The sequence below is a fragment of the Dromiciops gliroides genome, chromosome 1, assembly GCF_019393635.1.
Source record: "Dromiciops gliroides isolate mDroGli1 chromosome 1, mDroGli1.pri, whole genome shotgun sequence".
Lineage (NCBI taxonomy): Eukaryota > Metazoa > Chordata > Mammalia > Microbiotheria > Microbiotheriidae > Dromiciops > Dromiciops gliroides.
The window spans coordinates 38,085,478-38,107,200 of NC_057861.1; the positions used below are offsets into that span (position 1 = coordinate 38,085,478).

The 21,723-nt window shown below is 41.2% G+C and overlaps 1 protein-coding gene across 2 annotated transcripts in view; it reads left to right on the forward strand.

Moving 5' to 3' along the window:
* GLT1D1 (glycosyltransferase 1 domain containing 1) overlaps positions 1-21,723 on the forward strand; it is a 120,771-nt gene that overhangs the window by 88,330 nt on the left and 10,718 nt on the right. Inside the window, exon 11 of one of the 2 annotated variants that reach the window (XM_043979380.1) lies at positions 5,599-5,697. The exons of the other annotated variant lie outside the window; for it this stretch is intronic. Coding sequence (XP_043835315.1) covers positions 5,599-5,697 — 99 coding nt within the window. The remainder of the gene's footprint in view (positions 1-5,598; positions 5,698-21,723) is intronic. 2 annotated transcript variants of the gene reach the window in all.

Genomic DNA, 21,723 nt, shown 5'->3' on the forward strand with positions numbered 1-21,723 from the left:
ATTTTTAAATGTCCATTGGTACCAATGACCAGCCTGTTAAGGGCTAAAATTCTAGCTAGTCTGTCTAAAATATCTAATGAGTGGTCGCCAATAAATTATAAGCTTTAGCAAGAGTTAGGCTTTTAAGCATTTATTAAGGAGAATAAGAATTTGGTAAAGAGAGAGAGAAAGGCCTAGATTCCTATCTATTAAAGGGAGAGCACATTTCGAGTTCCCTTCTCCGCCAGAGTCCCCAGGAAAGAGCCCGTGACCTGAGCGCCAGTCTCTTCCTTCCTCCTCCCACTACCCCACGTCACTTCCTTTTCCAAAGAAAAGACTACTGGTCTTGCCCTCAAAGACCTTCACTTCATGGGCAGAACTCTTCTACAGTAAGTCTCCAGCAGGTGGTGTCATTCCAATCGTTACAAGCCTCTTTGGAAAGACACACTGAATACTAACGAGCTTCTGGAAAGGATGCTCAGGGTCGTGAGATCACACTCATGTAGCTTTGGTGAAGGTGTGATAGGGGAACCTCTTCAAGGTTTCCATCTTTGACCATGATAGCCCATAGATTTTAAACATCACAGCTTTATCTACTTTAGCCAAGTTGTGTATAATATGTGAGATCTCACCTTTTGGGATTACCAGTATTCTGTGTATCTAAGGAGTCACCATTAATAAGATAAGAGAACAGATGATGAATGGTGTTTTTTTTTTTTTTTTGGTGAGGCAATTGGGGTTAAGTGACTTGCCCAGGATCACACAGCTAGTAAGTGTTAAGTGTCTGAGGCTGGATTTGAACTCAGGTCCTCCTGAATCCAGGGTAGGTTCTCTATCCACTGTGCCACCTAACTGCCTCTCCCATTATCTTTTTTTTTTAAGTGAGGCAATTGGGGTTAAGTGACTTGCTCAGGGTCACACAGCTAGTAAGTGTTAAGTGTCTGAGGTCGGATTTGAACTCAGGTCCTCCTGACTCCAGGGCCGGTGCTCTATGCACTGCGCCACCTAGCTGCCCCTGAACGGTGCTTTATTGGAATATAAAAGTTGGGCAACTAAGTACTAGTGCCACACCTTTAGCAAACTCACTTTCCTATAGAGGAAGATAATTATGCCTTCTATCTAGTTTGAGTTTCAAACTTCAGAAAATCATGTCTTATGTAACAGTGTTTCTTACCCCAAAAGAGCTGGCCATACCAACCTTGGTTATTCAGACGGTTGGTGTGAACCTCAATGTGATCATATCTGGAAAGTCTCCTGGAAACCCTTTGGTGCTACAGAAATTCCAGTTATTATGCCTTGGCGAGGGTGCAGGGTGGGGTAAATCACCAGTATTTTCCTAATCGCAAGCATTTCCCTGCTTTGTTTTTTAGTTCAGCATGTTCCAGCATCCTGGAGGGTAATCTCAGAGGGGAAGGTATTTAAGTAACTCCTGATAAAATCAGCCGTTGTTCTTCATTGGGTATCAGATAAATAAGCCCATCACTTTTGAGTCCTTTCAGGACAATGCTCAATTGACTTTATTATCAAGGTAGTATTTTGTATTAGGACATAACAGCACATGAGACTTATTTGGCTCATCTTCTCTAACCTACCAAAGAGGGCTCTCAAATATTTGTTAACTTGGATATAAAACGTTGTAGTATGTTAAAGCACAAGTCAAAAAGGATTAGATCATCAATTCTTAGCTCTGGATGAGACCTGGATGAAGGACATGAAGTACAACTTCCCACAAATCCCTTTGCAATCCCTCCCAGATAAGCGTTCACCTTTTGTCCATATGCATCCTATTTTCTGTTTCACTAAGTGCATCTCTTGCTGTTATATTTCTAGTTCTCTTTTATATTTTCCATTATGTCTGCATCAGTCCTTGCTGGGTTATTATTTCATCACAGGTACTTCTACCATTTTCTATTTATTCAGCTGGATACCAGTTACCCTCACATTAAGATCTGAAAGACATTCTGTTATTTTACCAGAGCTCTGTGTTCCTAAAACTGCACGGAACTGAAGCGGGGGGAGAAAAAATAAACCAGTCCTTTTTTTTTCTTTCTGCATAGCAGAATTGACCTACATTGTTCATCTGATATTTTCCCTGAATGTGATGCCACTTAATAAAACAAAATGGGAAAGACAGAGGCAGTCCCCCCATTTCCATCAGTACAATGATAGGGAAAATTTCCATAGCTCAGAATCACTTGTTTTGGTTTTCTCCCAGTATTCATGTATAGCTAGATGTTCAGAATCCAAACACTTCCAAGGCTCATCAGTGTTTATTCTTACTGTGTTTTGGAATTTGCTTTTTAGGGATAGCTCTTGACATGAAACATTTAGCTACCTCTTTTAACCTTGAAAACGTGAATTTTTATAATAGCAGTCATCAGATTTTCAATGAATTGATATCTTATACATAAATATATTTCCCCCCTTTAAAGGATCCATTTTCATTCCATTGAGGGAATGGGGTTGAATTCATCAAGTAATTTGCTAGCACATGCATGTCACGTGGCAATCTACTATCATTTCAGTGGAACAATTCAGTGAATTGCTGTCAAATCTCATTTCTTTCCAAGGCAAGGCTATTCTGACTGCCTTAAAATGTTGATTCTGTGTTCTTCTTAACACCCTTAACCCATCTTTGGCCCTAGACTTTTAATTAAATCAGGTCTGAAAAACCTAGGGGTACATATAATTTAAATTAACACAACCTAAAATGTTTAATCCTTGAATGTGTTTTGTGGTTTGTTTGTTTGTTTTTTAAACTTTTGAAGGAAGTAATTTCTTGGTCCCTCAATGAGATATATTTCCCGAAAGACATGTAAGAAATAAAATTCTATTACTTAGCTTACTTCTCTTTGAGATAGCCTTACAATAGCCAACATTTCTTTTCGGTTAGGTGGCAGGGATGGACATTAACTAAGATATCTCTTTAGTGGGCTATGGAAAACCATCTCTGACTTTGAAATACTACCACATGTTTTTCAATATAAATCTTATCAAACAGTAGGATGCACACCAAATATTAAATTTAAGCCCACAGAGCTTTGTGTGGTTCCACATAGTGGTTCTGTTTTCATCTGCTGTCTGAGAGACACGAATGTTTTAACAAGCTGAAAAGGCATTGTGAACAGGTGCAAAGCTGTAGTACTTCTGGAAACTTATTTGGAGAGGAAAAGAAGGAACCGATTTGAAATTTTCAGAGAATCATAGATCATCAGAATCCAGGGTCACCTATTCCAACCCAACCCCGAATAAGAAAGGACTTATACGAGGTGCCCAACAAAAGTTCTTATCCATTCATTAGGCATTTATTAAGCACCAGCTATGTCCTGGGCACTGTGCCAGGCATTGAAGCTACAAAGATGAAAATGAAATGTCTCTTGCCCTGAAGGAACATTCACCCATTGCCAGCTCAGATGTGGTCTGATCAGACCATACAAGCTATAAGCTGTGAAGATGGGTGAAACAAGGCCAGGTAAGGAAAAAGTGAAGACGTAAGTCATAAGAAAGCTGCCCTTAGCTAATGAGCAGCTGAAATCAGAAGAACACAATTTCATTGCCAATTTCTATTTATATACCCAGATTGTCCCACCCCGCAAGTAAGTAGATTGTTTTGGGTCACAGCCATAGGCTAAAGGTATAGCACTATGAGAAAGTGGGATTTTAAAGTTATCCACTAATGGAATTTGTATATTAGGATTATGAGACTGGTCATCTCTGGAAACAAATTATGGCTCCATTATGAGAGTTCATTATTACATGGAATTGCTCATATCACACGTCATAGCCAGAACAAAGTTCCTAGTGCAGGACACCAAACAAGCAACTTAATTTAGCTTTATTCCCTAAAACACTGTCCAGCAATAGCTTGATAGAATATGGCTGTTTGCCTACAAAGCTGATTCCTTCATTCTCTGACACCAGGTAAAGATGGGACAGTTATTCTTTCTGGAAGTAATAATTGCTGATCTCTGTATTGCATGCTAAGAGTTACAAAAGAACTTTATGGATTTTAGCTAATGTGTGTGTGTGTGTGTGTGCGTGTGTGTGTGTGTGCGTGCACGCGCGTGTGCATGCGTGCCTCTGCCTCAGTTTCCTCAACTATAAAATTAAGATTATAATAGCACCAGCCTCCCAGGGTTCTTGTGAGGATCAAATATGATACTTGTACAGCGCTTAGCATAGTGCTTGGCACATAGTAGGCACTTAATAAATGCTGGTTTCCTTCCTCCTCCCCATTCTTCTTTGAGCTAAGTGCTAGAGGTCTCATTTGTTCAGTTGTTTTTCAGTCATGTCAGACTCTTCATGACTCCAGTATCTTGGGAAAGATACTGGAGGGGTTTGCCATTTCCTTCTTCAGCTCATTTGCATATGAGGACACTGAGGCAAACAAGAATAAGTGACTTGCCCAGGGTCACACAGCTAGTAAGTGTCTGAGGCTGGATTTGAACTCACAAGGAGGATCTTCCTGGCTCCAGGCCCTGGCGTTCTATCCATTGCACCATCTAGCTTTTCTTTTTTCTTTTCTTTCTTTCTTTTTTTTTTCTTTTTGCAGGGCAATGAGGGTTAAGTGACTTGCTCAGGGTCACACAACTAGTGTCAAGTGTCTGAGGCTGGATTTGAACTCAGGTCTTCCTGACTCCAGGGCCAATGCTTTATCCACTGCGCCACCTAGCTGCCCCATGCTAGGGGCCTTTCATCCCCATTTTATAGGTGAAGAATTTGAGGCCTAGAAAATAACATGTCTTCCCCAAAGGTAGTAAGGAGCATAATCCATATTGGAAGCCAGGCCTTTTCTTTCTTTCTTTTTTTTTTTTTTTTTTTTGGCAGGGCAATGGGAGTTAAGTGACTTGCCCAGGGTCACACAGCTAGAAAGTGTCAAATGTCTGAGGCCAGATTTGAACTCAGGTCCTCCTGAATCCAGGGCTGGTACTTTATCCATTGTGCCACCTAGCCGCCCCCTGAAGCCAGGCCTTTTTGATCCAAATCTAGTGCCCTTTCCATCACCTCCCTATGCTAGTGTATTGGTGGGTCAATCCCTAGACCCCTTGGAGAGTCTATTTTGGGTGCCTCTTTTTCAGAACGCTCTCAACACAGGGATCCAACACTTTTCTATCTGCTTCTACCTCTCCTTCTTAGGAAGGGAAGGCATGCTCGGTGCATAATCGGCATGATCTTCTGGGTCCCTTTTTTCATCCTGTCTGCCTGCCAAAGAAATGAGTTTAGTCCTCACGCCGCTCATCCCCTGATACTGGAAGAAAATTACTCATCAGGGAAAGTAAGGATGGTCATTAAAAATGTATTCTCCAGCCTGTCAGTGAATCAGTGTAAAATGGACCCTCCGAGAGGGAGGTTTCCTCCGCGTCACTGCGACAGAGGTACCCAGGAAGCTGTTCTCATCTACAAGCTTTCCAGGTTTCCAAATCCGCTTACGGTGATTACAAATTCAGGTGTCTTGGAAACATGTGATGGGCAGAGTGTCTGAACACTACCCTGGGCTGCATTCCCGGGAAATTCTGGAGTCCAAGCAACAGGAGTGAACACTTCTGCAAATTAGGTTCTCCTGTCCACAAACAGTTCTTTAAAATGATTGCCATCAGCCCACCTGTCTTCTTTCTTTAGGCAATGGACCTGGAAGTCCCCGTGTTGGCAAGAAATATTCCTGGCAATGCGGCCATTGTTAAGCATGAAGAGACAGGATTATTGTTCTCCCATCCTCAGGTAATAAACACACCCAGGCCTAACTAAGCATGTCAATAAAAGTTTATTTCCCTTTTGAAGGGGGAAATTATAGTTCTTCTGGTCGATCTGCCTATCTGTGGAGGAAGTGCATGCGTTGTTTTCTCTGGTGAAAATCAATGTTCCTGGCTTAACCTCTTCTATATATCAAGGCTTTGAACTGGGTTCGTATGGGCACACGCAGGGAACTTTGCCCCGGGAAAAGGGAGCTTTCTGGAAGAGGATAATGAATAGAAAACTCCATTTTAGGGTCCTAGACTATAAAACTATAGATTTGCAGTTCCTCAGAGGTCATTGGGTCAAACCCCTTCATTTTATAGCTGGGGAAACTGAGGTCCCAGAGTGTCTACATGACCTGATTATAAGCGAAAAACAAAACAAAACAAAACAGGATTTGAGCCTGTGATCTCTGACTCCAAACCCAGCGCTTTCCCCACTATGCCACAAATTTCCGACTTGTCTTAGAACTTGAAATTAAAAAAAAAAAATCACAAGTTCTGATTATTAATCTGAAACTGTGAGTCAATGAAAAAATTAACCCTTAAAAATTAAAAGCAATGGGGCAGCTAAGTGGTGCAGTGGATAGAGCACTGGCCCTGGAGTCAGGAGTACCTGAATTCAAATCCGGCCTCAGATACTTGACACTTACTAGCTGTGTGACCCTGGGCAAGTCACTTAACCCCAATTGCCTCACCAAAAAAAAAAAAAAATTAAAAGCAACACACACACACACACACACACACACACACACATATATATATATATATGTATACACACATACATACACACACAAATATACATATATATATATATATATATACATACACACACACACACACATATATATATATATGGTGGTGGTTTGCTTTCTGGATTGTCAATAAAGTGAATTTTAACCTCTCTGTCAGTTCCTCAAAATAGTCTTGAGCCTCCTATCCTCAACATCCAGTGAAGATTTGCTCTTGGATGCAAACTCTTTGTATCATCAGTATAGACAGGAAGGAAACCTCAAGACAAGAAAGACTTTTTTGCATGGGCTTGTAGCTGCTTTTGAGTGGGGCCTTGTGCAGTACAGGAGAAAGCAGTGTCTTCTGATTTCACAGAACTGCTTGTCAAGTTGTTCCTTTTAATTTTTGGACAAGCCTCTTAGGCCTATGAGGTGCGTGAGTAGTTTTTACCAGTCCCTGCTTTAGTCAGCCGTACAAGGCATAGGCCTACCAGGCCCACAAAGTTAAAGCTATAGGCTCGAATACCTGTCCTTTAATGGGGTTGCTAACAAAGTATATCAAATGCTGGGGTTGAATTCACTGATGCCCTTTCTGCATTTTTTTTTAAACACACTTTGAAAGATTCGTGCTAGACAACAGATGTCTCACATGGCTTTGTGTAAAACAGACATGCTTGTATCTTGCCTATCACAGGGTAGCAGCTGTTACTTTAGAAAACAAGCCTTTAATTAAGTCAGTGACTGTGGTTATATTAAAATCTAAACTAAGAAACTCAGGTGAGATTGAGTAGCGATTTCATCACTACTAGTCTTTTAAAAATCCATTTGCTATATAAATAAATAATGGAGCTAATGGTTTTTTGTGTTAGCTTTGAGGACATTCATTTATAGAGATCTGTGCTTTCAAAGTTAATGTCACCATAATAGGTATTTTTAGAATTCAGGCTAAATCTTAACTTCATGGTAACTACAGTGATTTTTTCCCCATAATTCAACTTGTAAAAGAAGCCAGGGTATTCTCTCTCTCTAAATAGAATATATAATACATGTAAAAATATATAATATAATATATAATACATATACAATATATAGTATATTATTATACATAGTAATATAATATAATATATCAAGATGAACCTCTCCATCCCTATCCATCTGTCTCATCTTCTCTCCTGGAAGAATTGATTCTCTCAGTTCATTCATCTCTCTCTCTCTCTCTCTCTCTCTCTCTTTCTCTCTCTCTCTCTCTGTCTTTCTCTCTCTTTCCATCTTCTTCTCTCCCTCTCCTGTCTTCCCTAGTGACTATCTTCCTTTCCTCCCTGCCCATGTCCAATAGTTTCGGTGGTTTTATCTATGCAAAATCTTGCTAATTTCTTTCCTCCTTCCCAACAGTCTTTTAACTTCCTTACTTTAGTACCTTACTACATCCTGAGTAGATTTCTGCTATAACTTTCTAAGTGATCTTTGTCCTCATTTTCTCTCAATCCCATTGTATCTTTTATATTCCTTTCTATGTAATGTTTTATGGAGAATAATTATGTCAATCACACTGCTCAAAGCTTGTCAGTTCAAATCCAGCCCCTGATCCTTATGTAACCCTGGGCAAGTCACTCAATCTCTGTTTGCCTCAGTTTTCTCAAGGAATAGAGGGGCAGCTAGGTGGTGCAGTGGATAGAGCACCGGGCCTGGAGTCAGGAGTACCTGAGTTCAAATCTGGCCTCAGACACTTAACACTTACTAGCTGTGTGACCTTGGGCAAGTCATTTAACCCCAATTGCCTCACTTAAAAAAAAAAAGAAATATTAAAGTAAAGCAAAAAAAGCTGAATAAAAAAGGAAATTTAAAATGGGAATAGTAATATCCGCTAGCTTGCAGGATTGTTGTGAGGATCAAATAAGATAATAATTGTAATGTGCTTTCATACAGTGCCTGACATATAGTAAGTGCTATATAAATGTTAACTATTATCATTATTATCACTATTATTTTCCCACCTCATTTCCCTCTATGCTCACTCCAACCAACTAGCTCATTCGCCCAAATACTCACTCTCCTCTCTCACCTCCATACCTTTCTTTCTTTCTGTGGGGCAATTGGGGTTAAGTGACTTGCCCAGGGTCACACAGCTAGTAAGTGTCAACTATCTGAGGTCGCATTTGAACTCAGGTACTCCTGACTTCAGGGCCAATGCTCTATTCACTGTGCCACCTAGCTGCCCCTTCCTCCATACCTTTCTTTGTGCTGTTCCCTGTGGCTACATTGCTGTTCCTTCCCCCAACTTTGTCAGTTTATATCCCGGAGATCCCTCAAGGATCGATCTGTGTTTTAGTGCTGTGCCCTTTACAAAACTTCTCCTGATCTGCTCTTCTCCCAACCACTCCCAGGGCATGTCTCATTTCTTCTCTGTTACCATACAACTCTGTACCAGGAGCCCAGTATCATTGTCATTTCATGTTTAATCTCCCAGGCTGATTTGCACAGTCCTCGAGGGCAGGGTGGTAGCTTAGTCTTTTTTTCCCTCTCCCTTCACCACGGGCTTAATAAACATTTGTTGCATTGAATCAGTTATTTATAGAGCTGTCTGATCACACCCTTAATGGCCCAATTCATCATGGGTATCAGCAGTTAATCTGTCTCTGACAAACTTTTCTTTATTTTGGCAGTCTTCTTCTAAAATGTCCACACCTATGGCAATAAAAAGCCAGTTTTCTGGTTTTTTTTTTTTCCTTCCTGAACTATATATGGAGAGTCTATGTAGTAATGTTTTTATGATAACCACAATACCACCTCTCCCTTGGCCTTCCCTGTAATTCAGTCCATTAGAGATGTTCTCCCCAGGAGATTTTTACATATAGCATTTGTAGATTGAATTCACAGCCCACCAAGGTGGTGTGATTTGAGAGACATCGTAGTCCTCTTGTTGTTCAGTCATTTCAATCATGTCTGTCTCTTCGTGGCCCCATTTGGGGTTTTCTTGGCGGAGATACTGGAGTGGTTTGTTATTTTCTTCTCCAGTTCATTTTACAGAGGAGAAAACTGAGGCAAAACAGGGTGAAGTGACTTCCCCAGGGTCACCCAGCTAGTAAGTAAGTATCTGAGGCCAGCTTTGAACTCAAAAAGAGTGTTCCTGACTCCAGGCCCAGCGCTACTTAGCTGCCTATCACAGTCCTCACCCACTGCCAAATATGTCATTTTACTACCTATGATAGTATTAGAAGTTCTTATTAGTCAACCTTTGGGATATGGCATTTTATTTCACAAAGTTCTCATGCAAATTGAAATACATCATTTAGTAGGGTAATTCATATAGAGCAGGACTTCTTAAACTTTTCCCACTTGTGACCCCTTTTTTGCCTGAGAAATTTTTACATGACTTTGGTTATATATATATATATATATATATATATATATATATATATATTTTTTTTTCTGCTGCCAAATTTGGCAGTTTAAGAAATTAGGCTATGTAGAGAGGTGAACTTATATTAGTCCATAGACTAGTTTCTGAATTGAGTAGAATCCTGACAGAAGGACATGGCACAGATCAGTTTGGATAAGGACATAGGGGAAGACAAGGCTTTGATGGATCCATGATTCAGAAATATGGGTTATCTTCACCAGTTCAGATTCTAGTCCTTCAGTGATATCCTCGATCATATATTATAGATTTGGATCTGTAAGAGAGGGACCACAGGGGCCATCTGGATCAGTCCCCATATTTTAATGATAAGGAACCTGAGGCCTTCAGAGATGAGGTGACTTGTCCAAAGTCATGCAGAGATTCAAAACCAAGTCTTCTAAATCTAAATCTGTGGTCTTAATTCACATGGTTCTCGTAAATCTTCCTGGAGCAAGCTATTCAACATGCTAGAGGTTTTTCCCCTCAATTTGGGATACCCCAAGGTCACCAGTGTAGCCCTTGGGACATCTACCTTCTTTCTCGATTTTTTCACTATGGAACAACTGGTCAATAACCTTCTTCATCCAGACCTCAGAATTCTAATTCTTATCCAATAGGGTTGCAGAACTATACAAGTGCTTCTGACCTTGGGGAAATTGGTGAGGGCCTGGACCTGTTTTGTTAACAGGACCATAGAATATATATCCTCCTGTCTGATGTTCATTCCCTCTCCTGTGATGGACAGATTCTCAGCTCCTGCTGTCCTTAGCACTATGCTTCATAGTCAACATCTTTCGAGTTGAAAATATTCTTTTTCTCCCTGTGGTCTCATAATAATAGCAACAGCAATAATAATGGCAACAGCTAGAACTTAGAGAATGCTTTAAGGTTTTTAAACTGCTGTACAAATATCTCATCTTATCCTCAAAACAGCCCTATAGCCCTGAGATAGAGTGTGTGGTATAGAGAAATTGACATAATTTTTAAAGGTAACTCAGTTTATTTTCAAGATATCTGAAAAATAAGATTATTCCAAAAGCATAGAAAAGATCACATATTGTGCTTCTGCCAAAAACAAATGATCATGTTTCATGAAAACCCTATAAGGTGAATATTATTGTTGTTGTTGTTATTATTATTATTATTATTATGAACCTGGACTCCCAGAGAAAGGGGATATTTTGCTTATGACAATATAAATTTTAAGTATCTGAGCCTTGATTTCAATCCTAATTCTCTGTTACTCATATTTGTATTATGAATACTAGCAATAGCGTCTTGTACATAGAGGACACAAAATCAATGTTTATGAATGTTTTTTGAAGGGAACAGGGTCAGAGGATAGATGGAGAGTTCGATTTTATACTTCCTGATTTGTGGCAGGAGAGCATTAAGAACCATAGAAATCTTAGAGCTGGGTGTAAAATCAGCAGTCTCTTAGTACAGCCTCCCAGCCTGTGCTTGGCTATTTCCAGTACTTAGTCGGAAATTGGAAAGCCTGGATTGGCATGCAGATGTGTGGTCAGGGCTGGAGAGAATTTGAGAGTCACACAGAGTTACCAAATCTCTGAGTTGTAAGGGCCTCAGAGAATATCTAGTCCAGTGTATCTGAAAGAATAACCCTCATCATCAGTTTTCCTGACATTAAGCCTAGATTTACCAATTTACAACTTCTACACATTTCTTCTATTTCTGCTCTCGGGAGTTAATCTGATTAAGTCTTTGAAGGAAAGCAGAGATTCCAAGAAATAGAGGAGAGAAGGGGGAGAGCATTTCAGGCATTGCCAAGACCAGGAGTTTTAGTCAATTTTGATGTTTTTTTTTCTATAAATGATACTGGTCATTTGTTTAATAATTACTTTTTTTTTTCTTTTGCGGGGCAATGAGGGTTAAGTGACTTGCCACAGCTAGTAAGTGTCAAATGTCTGAGAAAGGATTTGAACTCAGGTCCTCCTGAATCCAGGACCGGTGCTTTATCCACTGTGCCACCTAGCTGCCCTGGTCATTTGTTTAAAAAAAAACAAAATAGGAAATCTGAACTAGAATTACCCAATGTATGTTGTAGATAGGCAGGATTTATTCCCAGCATTGGAACAGTGCCTAGCCCATTAGAGCTGTTATGTAAATGCTTGTTGATGATTGACCAGACTGATTGGCATCATTCAAGATAAAACTTCATCATTTAAGAGAAGATGGGTGCATATGCTCAATGAGAAACATACATTTAGTGGGAGCTAACTTTTTTTGTTTTGCTAATTCTTATAGTTGTTCGGCTCCAGATTAAATTAATTTTTAGTTGTTGGGCCATTTTTTTCCTGAGTCATTATGGTTTTGACAGACGATTTTAACGTTTGTGCTCACAATACTATGAAATTTTAATTCCAACTCAAATAGAAATATAGTCACAATTTGTTATTCACAGTAATAGAATAATAGGAATAACTAACATTTAAGCAGCACTTTAAAAATAGAAGTCTCTGTATATACAGACACTCATTTGATCCTCGCAGCAGCCCTGGGACGTAGGGGCTATTTAGGGTCTTGATTTTTTTTTTTTTTGGCAGGGCAGTGAGGGTTAAGTGCCTTGCCCAGGGTCACACAGCTAGTAAGTGTCAAGTGTCTGAGGCCAGATTTGAACTCAGGTACTCCTGAATCCAGGACCAGTGCTTTATCTACTGAGCCACTAGCTGCCTCCCTAGTGTCTTGATGTTACAGATGATGAAACTTAAATTTGGAGAAGCTAAAGTGACCTACACAATTGATAAATGTCAGAGGCAGGATTTGAATCCCAGTTTGGGATTCGTTGTGCTTTCCATAGCACCAATATGTCTTTCCAAAAAAAGTGGAAGTAGGTCTGAATCAGTATGTCAGAGATCTGTGCTTTCATTGGTCTAGCCTCCCTTCACTGACACAGGTTGCCTAGGATCCCCATACGGTATAGTAGATGGCCTAGGAGAGTTGGTGTGACTAAAACATTCATCAGCCTTTGGCCAATTTGGTGACAAGCCTCTGCAAACTTGAATGAACTGGTACTCAGACAACCAGTCAACAGTCCAGCCACCCCCAGGCCCATTTCTGTCTTGGGAAGACTTTCTGGAGCTTGCTTGACCCTTACCTCATGTTCCTGAATTCAGGGTCACATCCATGCTTCAATGAGGCAATGGAGGGACAGCTAGGTGGCACAGTGGATAGAGCACCGGCTCTGGAGTCAGGAGGACCTGAGTTCAAATTCGGCCTCAGATGCTTGACACTTACTAGCTGTGCGACCCTGGGCAAGTCACTTAACCACAGTTGCCTCACCAAAAAACAAAACCAAACAAAAAACCAATGAGGGAATGGAAAAGGACTTTGGTAGAGGAGATGAGCCAAATGAATAGATCCAAAGATCATTTATATCTGGTATTAGCATTTGTTTTGCTCCTTATATTCAAGTAAGGCTGTTCCTGATTTTTGGGAAAATCACTTCAAGGCTTGGGAATTTGCTGCCCTACCCTGGGTCCTGCTCATCTCCAAGACAGAAATTTGCCATCTTTTCCTCAGCCTGACCAAAAGCAGCAGCCTAAAGAGAATTGTTTTCTTTCCACTTTTCTTATTCTGGCTTCCTAGGTTTCTGCACTGGCATGGGGTTCTTACAAAGTAGGAATAGGTACTGAACTAGATGTTCATTACTTTAATCAGTCAGTAAACATTTATTAACCACCTACTATGTACATACCAAGCACTGTGCTAAGTAATGGGGATACAGATACAAATAAAAAGAAAGGTGGTCCCTGCCCTCAAGGAGTTTATAATCTAACAGAGAAAGAACAGAGAAAGGGGGCACAGTGGATAAAGCACTGGCCCTGGATTCAGGAATATCTGAGTTCTAATTCTAGCTGTGTGACCTTGGGCAAATCACTTAACCCCCATTACCCCACAAAGAAAGGGAAGCTAAGAAACTGGGGGATGGGGGGAGGATGGAGGAGGGAGAAGGTCCTTGGTGCAGGACCATGATCATGATGGAGAATTTGAAAGAAGCCCAAAGGACCACAGGAAATGAGGAGGTGGCTGGCTTAAGCCCCCTCTATAATTGAGGATCTCCAGTCAGAGGAGCAGAGAGTACTAATGAGTTGTGAGTCTCAAAGCTGATTAGATCCAGCAGAGGGATGAGATTTCCCAACGATGAGAGTGACGGCAGGATGGTAAGGGAATGCTTAATGAGCATTCATTGACTCAGGAAAAATGAAGCCGAGTTGTTCTGACACATGAGAAAACAGAATTTGCCAGAGAATTCACATAACTACTCAGTCCTCTGATTTCTCATAACTCTTTGACTTTCTTCTTTGCACTTAGCATAATCTAGTTTGTATTAGGTACTTTGTCTCCCCTACTAGCTGGTAGGCTCCTTGAGGTCAGGGAATAAGTCTTATTTTGTCGTTTGTGTTCCCAGGCATAAAATAATGCCTTGCCCATTAGGAGGGCTTATTAAATGGTGCTTGGAATGAAACAGAAGCAGATTTGTGGTTAAAAAAAAACAACCCAAACGGGGCAGCTAGATGGCGCAGTGGATAGAGCACCGGCCCTGGAATCAGGAGTACCTGAGTTTAAATCTGGCCTTAGACACTTAACACTTACTAGCTGTCACTTAACCCCAATTGTCTCACTAAAACAAACAAACAAACAAACAAAAAAACCCAAACCCAATAATCTGACTGTGAGAGTAGCCTTATAAGGCAAGGGACTGGACCTGTGATTTTATCACCATAGGGAACTTGGGGGTGAACAAACTCCCTCTTCTTGTGCAGGTCTGCACCTTCTTTGCAATTTAGATTCTAAGAGAATTTCCTAGAGACCTGAGGTTATGTGACTTGCCTGGAGTTGCATAGCATGTGATAGGCAGGCATTGAACCCAGCTCTTCCTGGCTCCTAGGCCACCTCTTGTGTTGTGCCACAAACACCTTTATGGATGACTCAGATCATGCCATGTTCTCCCTCTGTCACCCTTTCTACTTCTGCATCCACAATCTAGTGAGGTCATTTTTTTTTTTTTTTAGTGAGGCAATTGGGGTTAAGTAACTTGCCCAGGGTCACACAGCTAGTAAGTGTTAAGTGTCTGAGGCTGGATTTGAACTCAGGTCCTCCCGACTCCAAGGCCAGTGCTCTATCCACTGCGCCACCTAGCTGCCCCGATGAGTGAGGTCATTTTACAAAATAAAGCTAACATGTTAGCCTCTTCATCCTCAGGGGAGCCAAAAGCAGGGACAGAGGAGTCTTTTCCCAGGTCTCTGTCCCCATTGCTGTGTGTGTGTGTGTGTGTGTGTGTCTGTGCCCTGATTCCTCTTGGCTCCCACAGCTTGAATGAGCCAGAGTGAACAGCAAAGCATGAGATGTGTTTCTGTGGTCCATGAAGCCACCGGAATGAGAGTGAGCCTTGAATCCACCGGGGCTTTGTTAGTTCAGGATAAAATATGGAGGAAGCCACAAGGTGGGGCTCACTCCTTAGAAAAGATGAGCGCCTGGGCTTAGACAGAATGGGCTCTGTATGTGTGCCTTGCAGTACAACCACTGTTCCAAGCAATAATAGTAGCCCTCTGGGTGGCACAGGGAATAGCCTGCTTCTGATACATGATATCTGGAGCCCCCTTAAAATATGAGCAAGAGGTGAAGGTTCATTTCCTGTCCTCTTTTTTTTTTTCCCCCTTGGTGAACTCAATTCTCCTTTGATTTGGGGGTGGGAAAAAGTCAGCTCTTTTCCCTTTTGATTTAGCAGTCTTATCTCTTAATATTTCTTAGTCCAGATTTGTTCTCAGCATTTGCTTCTCACTGTGTCACCCCCCCACCCCCCACCCCAGGTTTGGGTTCAGCCCGAGGGCATACTTGGCATAGGCAACTGAACTATTATTGGGGGACATCAGACAGAAACAGGAAGTAGTCCTAGCTTAGAGTGGCCCATCTCTGATTCACCTAAAGAAAATACTGTCTGGATTCCCATGAAGCTTTTCTTCCTTTTGCTTTTAAAGTAGAATGGAGTGTTTTATGATTACTCTTAGGACAACCTCAGTTGACCAGGTGTTGAGGTGTAGAATCTGTATATATGGTCCATATTGCATCATGCTGTTGGGTGAACAACACATTAAATTTGTCCATCAATTTTTATCTCTTGATCAGTTCAGATCTTGGTCTGATGGACAGATGAGCTGGGGCCTAGACACAAATGGGGGCGAATCACAAATCACTGAACAGTAGGAGATTGGGGCTGTTGTTTTGGGATCATGGCATCAGATACCTTGAGAGCTTGAGGCAAGAGGTAATTTGGGGGAAGGTGGGGTGTTGTATTTGAACAAAACACATCATACCCAGGAGTTTTCATTTTAACTAATTAGATTCCTTGCTTTTAAAAGCAGCAGACAGTGCCCTTGACAGATTTTCTCAAATCACTGATTTCAAAGAGTTGGGTTTTAGTCCTGGCTAGTTGAATGACCTTGAGCCGAATACCTTCACTTTTCTGGGCTTCTGTCTCCTTAGTTGTGCAGGTAGCGTGACTTAAAGCCCACCTTTGACCCTGTCCGTGTGACCCTTGAAGATGTTGCCCCTCAGTTTTCTCTTTTGTAAGAAGAGGGGATTGGACCAAAATGGCCCCTGGGATCCCAGCCCCTTGTAGGTAGGTGGTCCCGTGATGTCCTCCACTAAGACATGGATGAGAAAGGATAAAAAAAAAAAAAAAAAAACCTTCTAAAAATGATTCTGCGGCAGGTAGGTGGCACAGTGGATAGAGCATGGGCCCTGGATTCAGGAGAACCTGAGTTCAAATCCAGCCTCAGACACTTAACACTTACTAGCTGTGTGACCCTGGGCAAGTCATTTAACCCCAATTGCCTCACTAAAAATAAATAAATAAATAAAAAATGATTCTGCAAATTGGAGGGGATTTAATGCTTCTCATCCCCCACCTCTCACATCAGAGATCATTCTGTAGGAATATTTCCTGTTTCTAATGTACCTGGTCTCATCCCTGGAGCTCCGGTGACTCTCAGATAAAACATGGGATCCTTTGTTGGTGTTTAGAGCCTTTCATAGCCTGGGAGGGGGAAGGAAACAAGTATTTCTATAGTACCTACTATGTGCCAGGCACTGTTTCTTTCTCAAATCCAATCTCCTCTGATCCTCACAACAATCCTTTGAGGGAGGTGCTGTTGTCCCCATTTTATGATTGAAGAAACTGAGGCAAACAGAACTATATTGACTTGCCCAGGGTATCTGGGAACAGATTTGAACTTGGGTCTTCCTGACTCCAGGGCCAGTGCTCTATGTTGTTAAGGGCTAAAATTCTAGCTAAACTGTCTAAAATATCTAATGAGTGGTCGCCAATAAATTATAAGCTTTAGCAAGAGTTAGACTTTTAAGCATTTATTAAGGAGAATAAGAATTTGGTAAAGAGATAGAAAGGCCTAGATTCCTATCTATTAAAGGGAGAGCGCATTTGTAGCTCCGCTCTCCACCAGAGTCCTCAGGAAAGAGAGCGAGACCAAGCGCCAGTCTCTTCCTTCCTCCTCCCACTAGCCCGCGTCACTTCCTGACGCCAAAGAAAAGACTCCTGGTCTTGCCCTCAAAGACCTTTGTTTCATGGGCGGAACTCTTCTACAGTAAGTCTCCAGCAGGTGGCGTTATTCCAATCGTTACAATGTGTTGCAACACCATTTACCTTTGGCTCCTGCCCATCTCTCTATGAACTCAATGGTCCAGCTTCTATTCCCTGTATATGACATCCTGTCTCCTGCACCCCTTCCCCTGAGATGTAATTTATCCTCTTTACCTCATTGAACCTTTGTTTCCTTTCATGATGCAGTTTGGGTGTCACCCCCTAGAAGAAGTATGTAGGTCCCTACTAGCTGTTCATATCCTTCCCTAAAAATTATTTTGCATATATTTTTTGTATTTAATCTTATGTTTTCCCCAAGTATAATATAAGCTTCTCGAGGGCAGAGACTATTTTGTCTTTGGGTCCCCAGTGCTTGCAACATAGTAGGTGCTTTATAAATGCTGCTTCTTATTGTTTCTGTAAAGTGACCTAACAAGTGTGTTCCCTGCTTTGTGAGAGCTTATAATCTTGGACAGATACCTCTGGCACACATCAGTCTTTTTTTTGAATTAGAGGCTAGTATTCTTTTTATTTATTTATCAAATATTTGTTGAAGGCCTACTGGGTACAGGGCACTTGTTTTTAAATTAAGTAACAGCATCAATGAAAGCATAAACTCAGTCATTATTCTCTACCTGATTCTATTTTCAAGAATGCTGGGATGTATTTATACCGGCTTATAGTACTTTGTTGAAAAACCTTGATTTCAAAAGCCCAGAGGTCACTTTCCCTTCCCCTGTCTGCTACAGGTCTTAAGCAGCCTATCCCAAAAAGCTGATGGGCATCTTATTCTTACATTGTCAATAATGGAATGGTATGAACTCCCCCCACCCTACTGTGTGTCATTAAACATGTTTCTGTGAGCTGCCAATGCCATTGGCATCATGCCCTGTAGATTCCTTCCAGGCTAGGGATGCCCATGCAGTATAGTGATGTGTACTGAGACCATAGGCCTTTTTTTTTTTTCTTTTCCTGGGGTAATGAATATTAAGTGACTTGCCCAGGGTCACACAGCTAGTAAGTGTCACATGTTTGAAGTTGGATTTTGCAATCCTTTTTTTTTGGGGGGGGGTGAGGCAATTGGGGTTAAGTGACTTGCCTAGGGTCACACAGCTAGTAAGTATTAAGTGTCTGAGGCCAGATTTGAACTCGGGTCCTCCTGACTCCAGGGCCGGTGCTCTATCCACTGTGCCACCTAGCTGCCCCAACAATTTTTTTTTTTTAAGTGAGGCAATTGGGGTTAAGCAACTTGCCCAGGGTCACACAGCTAGTAAGTGTTAAGTATCTGAGGCCGGATTTGAACTCAGGTCCTCCTGTATCCAGGGCCAGTGCTCTATCCACTGTGCCACCTAGCTGCCCCCCCTCTTTTATTACCATACCCAGAGGTCACATATAAACAGCAAGCAGGGCTGCTTATCTACCAGACAACACATTTTTACCTTGATTCCAACAGAGCTCTGTATTTGCCAGGTAAAAAGTCCTGTTTTATCCTGTCTACTGCTCAGACTTGAAAGTTTATGAAACAGGGGAGCGGATTGAGTTAATGTGACCTCATGATACCATATAGCTATAGAAATGAATCCAGTGAGAACATGAGGCAGCTTTCAGCTGTGAAAATGTGGGGGTGGGGTGGGTGGTTCAAAGCCTCAATTCTAGGAGATTTTTCTGTCTGTCTGTCAGGCTGCTGCTCACTTTTGTACCAGTGGAGGGCCTGAATTGGCCTGCAGGTGATGAGCCCCGTTGTGCCTTGGTGCTGGTTCTCTTCTTCTCTCTCCTTAATTGCTCCTTTAATCACACAACTGAAGTTCGGCTTCCCTTGGGTCGCTGTCAGCCATTTAGTTTCTCTGTTCATTTTTATCTCCCAAAGGCATAACCACAATGACTTAATTGCAAATTTGCTTTCATATATATATATATATATATATATATATATATATATATATATATATATATATATATATATATATATATATATATATATATTTTAATGCACCTGCTCTTCTGCTCTGTCTCTTCTTGAGGTGATTTTGCCAAGATATCTCTCCCATTCGGGGGAGATGTCTGTGGGCCTGCCCTCTCCATTTACAGACATTGCAGTCGTCCCCCTTGTCTACTTCTAGAGCAAGCTAGAGCATGGGGGCTTTTGAAATACAGGAACTCTTCTTACACACTTGAAAAATTAGTATGAAGTGGAGAATCACAATGTTTTGGGGTTTTTTATTCGGTCCTCTTTTTTGTGTTGTAGAAATGCTCTTTTTGGGGTGTTTAAGTTCAGAATGAAATAAAATTAAAAAGAAAAAAAGATGCAAATGAGCTCTGCGGGATGGTAAACAAAAGGATGGTAGCTGTAGAGTAAATGAAGCCATTTGTTCATTTTATTAAGCACTTACCTTATGTAAAACACAGTGGATAGAGGGATGGGCCTGGAGTGGGGAAAACTTGAGTTCAAATCCATTAGCTATTATTATTAAATATGTGACCCTGGGTAACCCTGTTTACCTCTATCGGCCTGTTTCAACTGTAAAAAGGGGGTAATAATGATACCTGCCTCCTAGGGTTGTTGTGAAGATCAAATGAGGTAATATTTCTAAAGTACAGGCACAAAGCCTGGCACATAGTAGGTGTCTTTTTTCCTTTCTTCCTTCCTCCTTCCCTCCCTCTCTTCCATCCTTTTCTTTCCCTCCCTCCCTCCCTGCTTCCCTTTCCTTCCTTCCTTCCTTCCTTCCTTCCTTCCTTCCTTCCTTCTTTCCTCTGAAAGGCAACACTACTTTCAACATTATAGGAGAGCACCTTGTATGTAGACCATGGAGGATAGAAAGAATTCTAGACTTAGAGTTAGGAAACCTCAATGCAAAGCTTAGCTCCTATTCTTGCTGGGTGCCCTTACAGCAGAAATTCATAGTCTCTGCACCTCAGATGTCTCACCCATAAAACAGATTAAATAGTACCTGTACTGGCTACCTCATAGGGTTATGGTTAGAAAAGTGCTTTATAAATATAAGCTATTATTATTAGGCAGTAATAATTAACTATGAGGCTAATAATTCATAATTAGCTATTATCATTAAGAACATCAACTACATCCTAAAATGTATGATGGGAAAAGAAGATGAACTGGGCTTGTGGCAAAGGTGAGGTGTGATAGGTGAAGAGCTCCACTGTAATCATGGTCCCACAATGCCTGTGGCCATCTGGTGGGCAGACATGGGTGGGAGTCATGCAGAATGGACAGTTGAGACAGTTTGTGATCTGAATCATTGGAAAGGATTTGATTACAGATCCATTGGAGTATTTTATTTTATTTTTATTTATTATTATGAAATTCTCTCTGTGTTTTTAATAACATGACCACTGGCGAGTGAAATGGCCTTGCTATTTATTTGTTAGTGAAAATTTAACAAAGAAGTTTATCACTTTCCACTGAAACACTTTCCCGCCAACACTGTTAATTTATTCAAAAAGGAGGAGTAGCATTTCCAGTTTATAAATATTCCAAATAACAAACATATCCTTGTACATATTATGGAAAGGGGCATATGTCTTACAAACCAAATGTTAAAAATTGGGGTTAAGTGATTTGCCCAGGGTCACACAGCTAGTAAGTGTTAAGTGTCTGAGACTGGATTTGAACTCAGGTTCTCCTGAATCCAGGGCTGGTGCTCTATCTACTGCGCCACCTAGCTGCCCCTATACTCTTTTTCAGAGTTACTAATGATTTCCTAATCCCAAGACCCAGTGTTTTTTTTTTTTAATCCTTATTCTTTGCAATCTCCATAGCATCTCATGCTATTTGGGGGGGAGGGGCAATACGGGTTAAGTGACTTGCCCAGGGTCACACAGCTAGTAAGTGTCAAGTGTCTGAGACTGGATTTGAACTCAGATTCTCCTGAATCCAGGGCTGATGCTTTTATCTACTCCAGCGCAATCTAGCTGCCCCCAGTATTTAACATTCTAATAGAGATAGGGCCTTGACTACTCTCCCTACCTATACTCTCTTCAGCAGGTTTTCATTACACTGCTCTTGTTTTTTTGCCTACTTGACTGATTATTCCTTTGAGTGTCCTTTGCTGGGTCACCAGCCATGAGCCATCTCTTAACCTTTAGGCTCTTTCCTGCATCTTCTACTCTTCTTTACACTCTCTCTTGCTTGGCGACCTCATTGGTTCCCATAAGTTCAATTATCCCATGATTCCTGGCCTGTCCATCTAGGCTTGGTATTTCTCCTGAACTCTATTTCTTTCTCCTGTACATTCAAAGTAAATG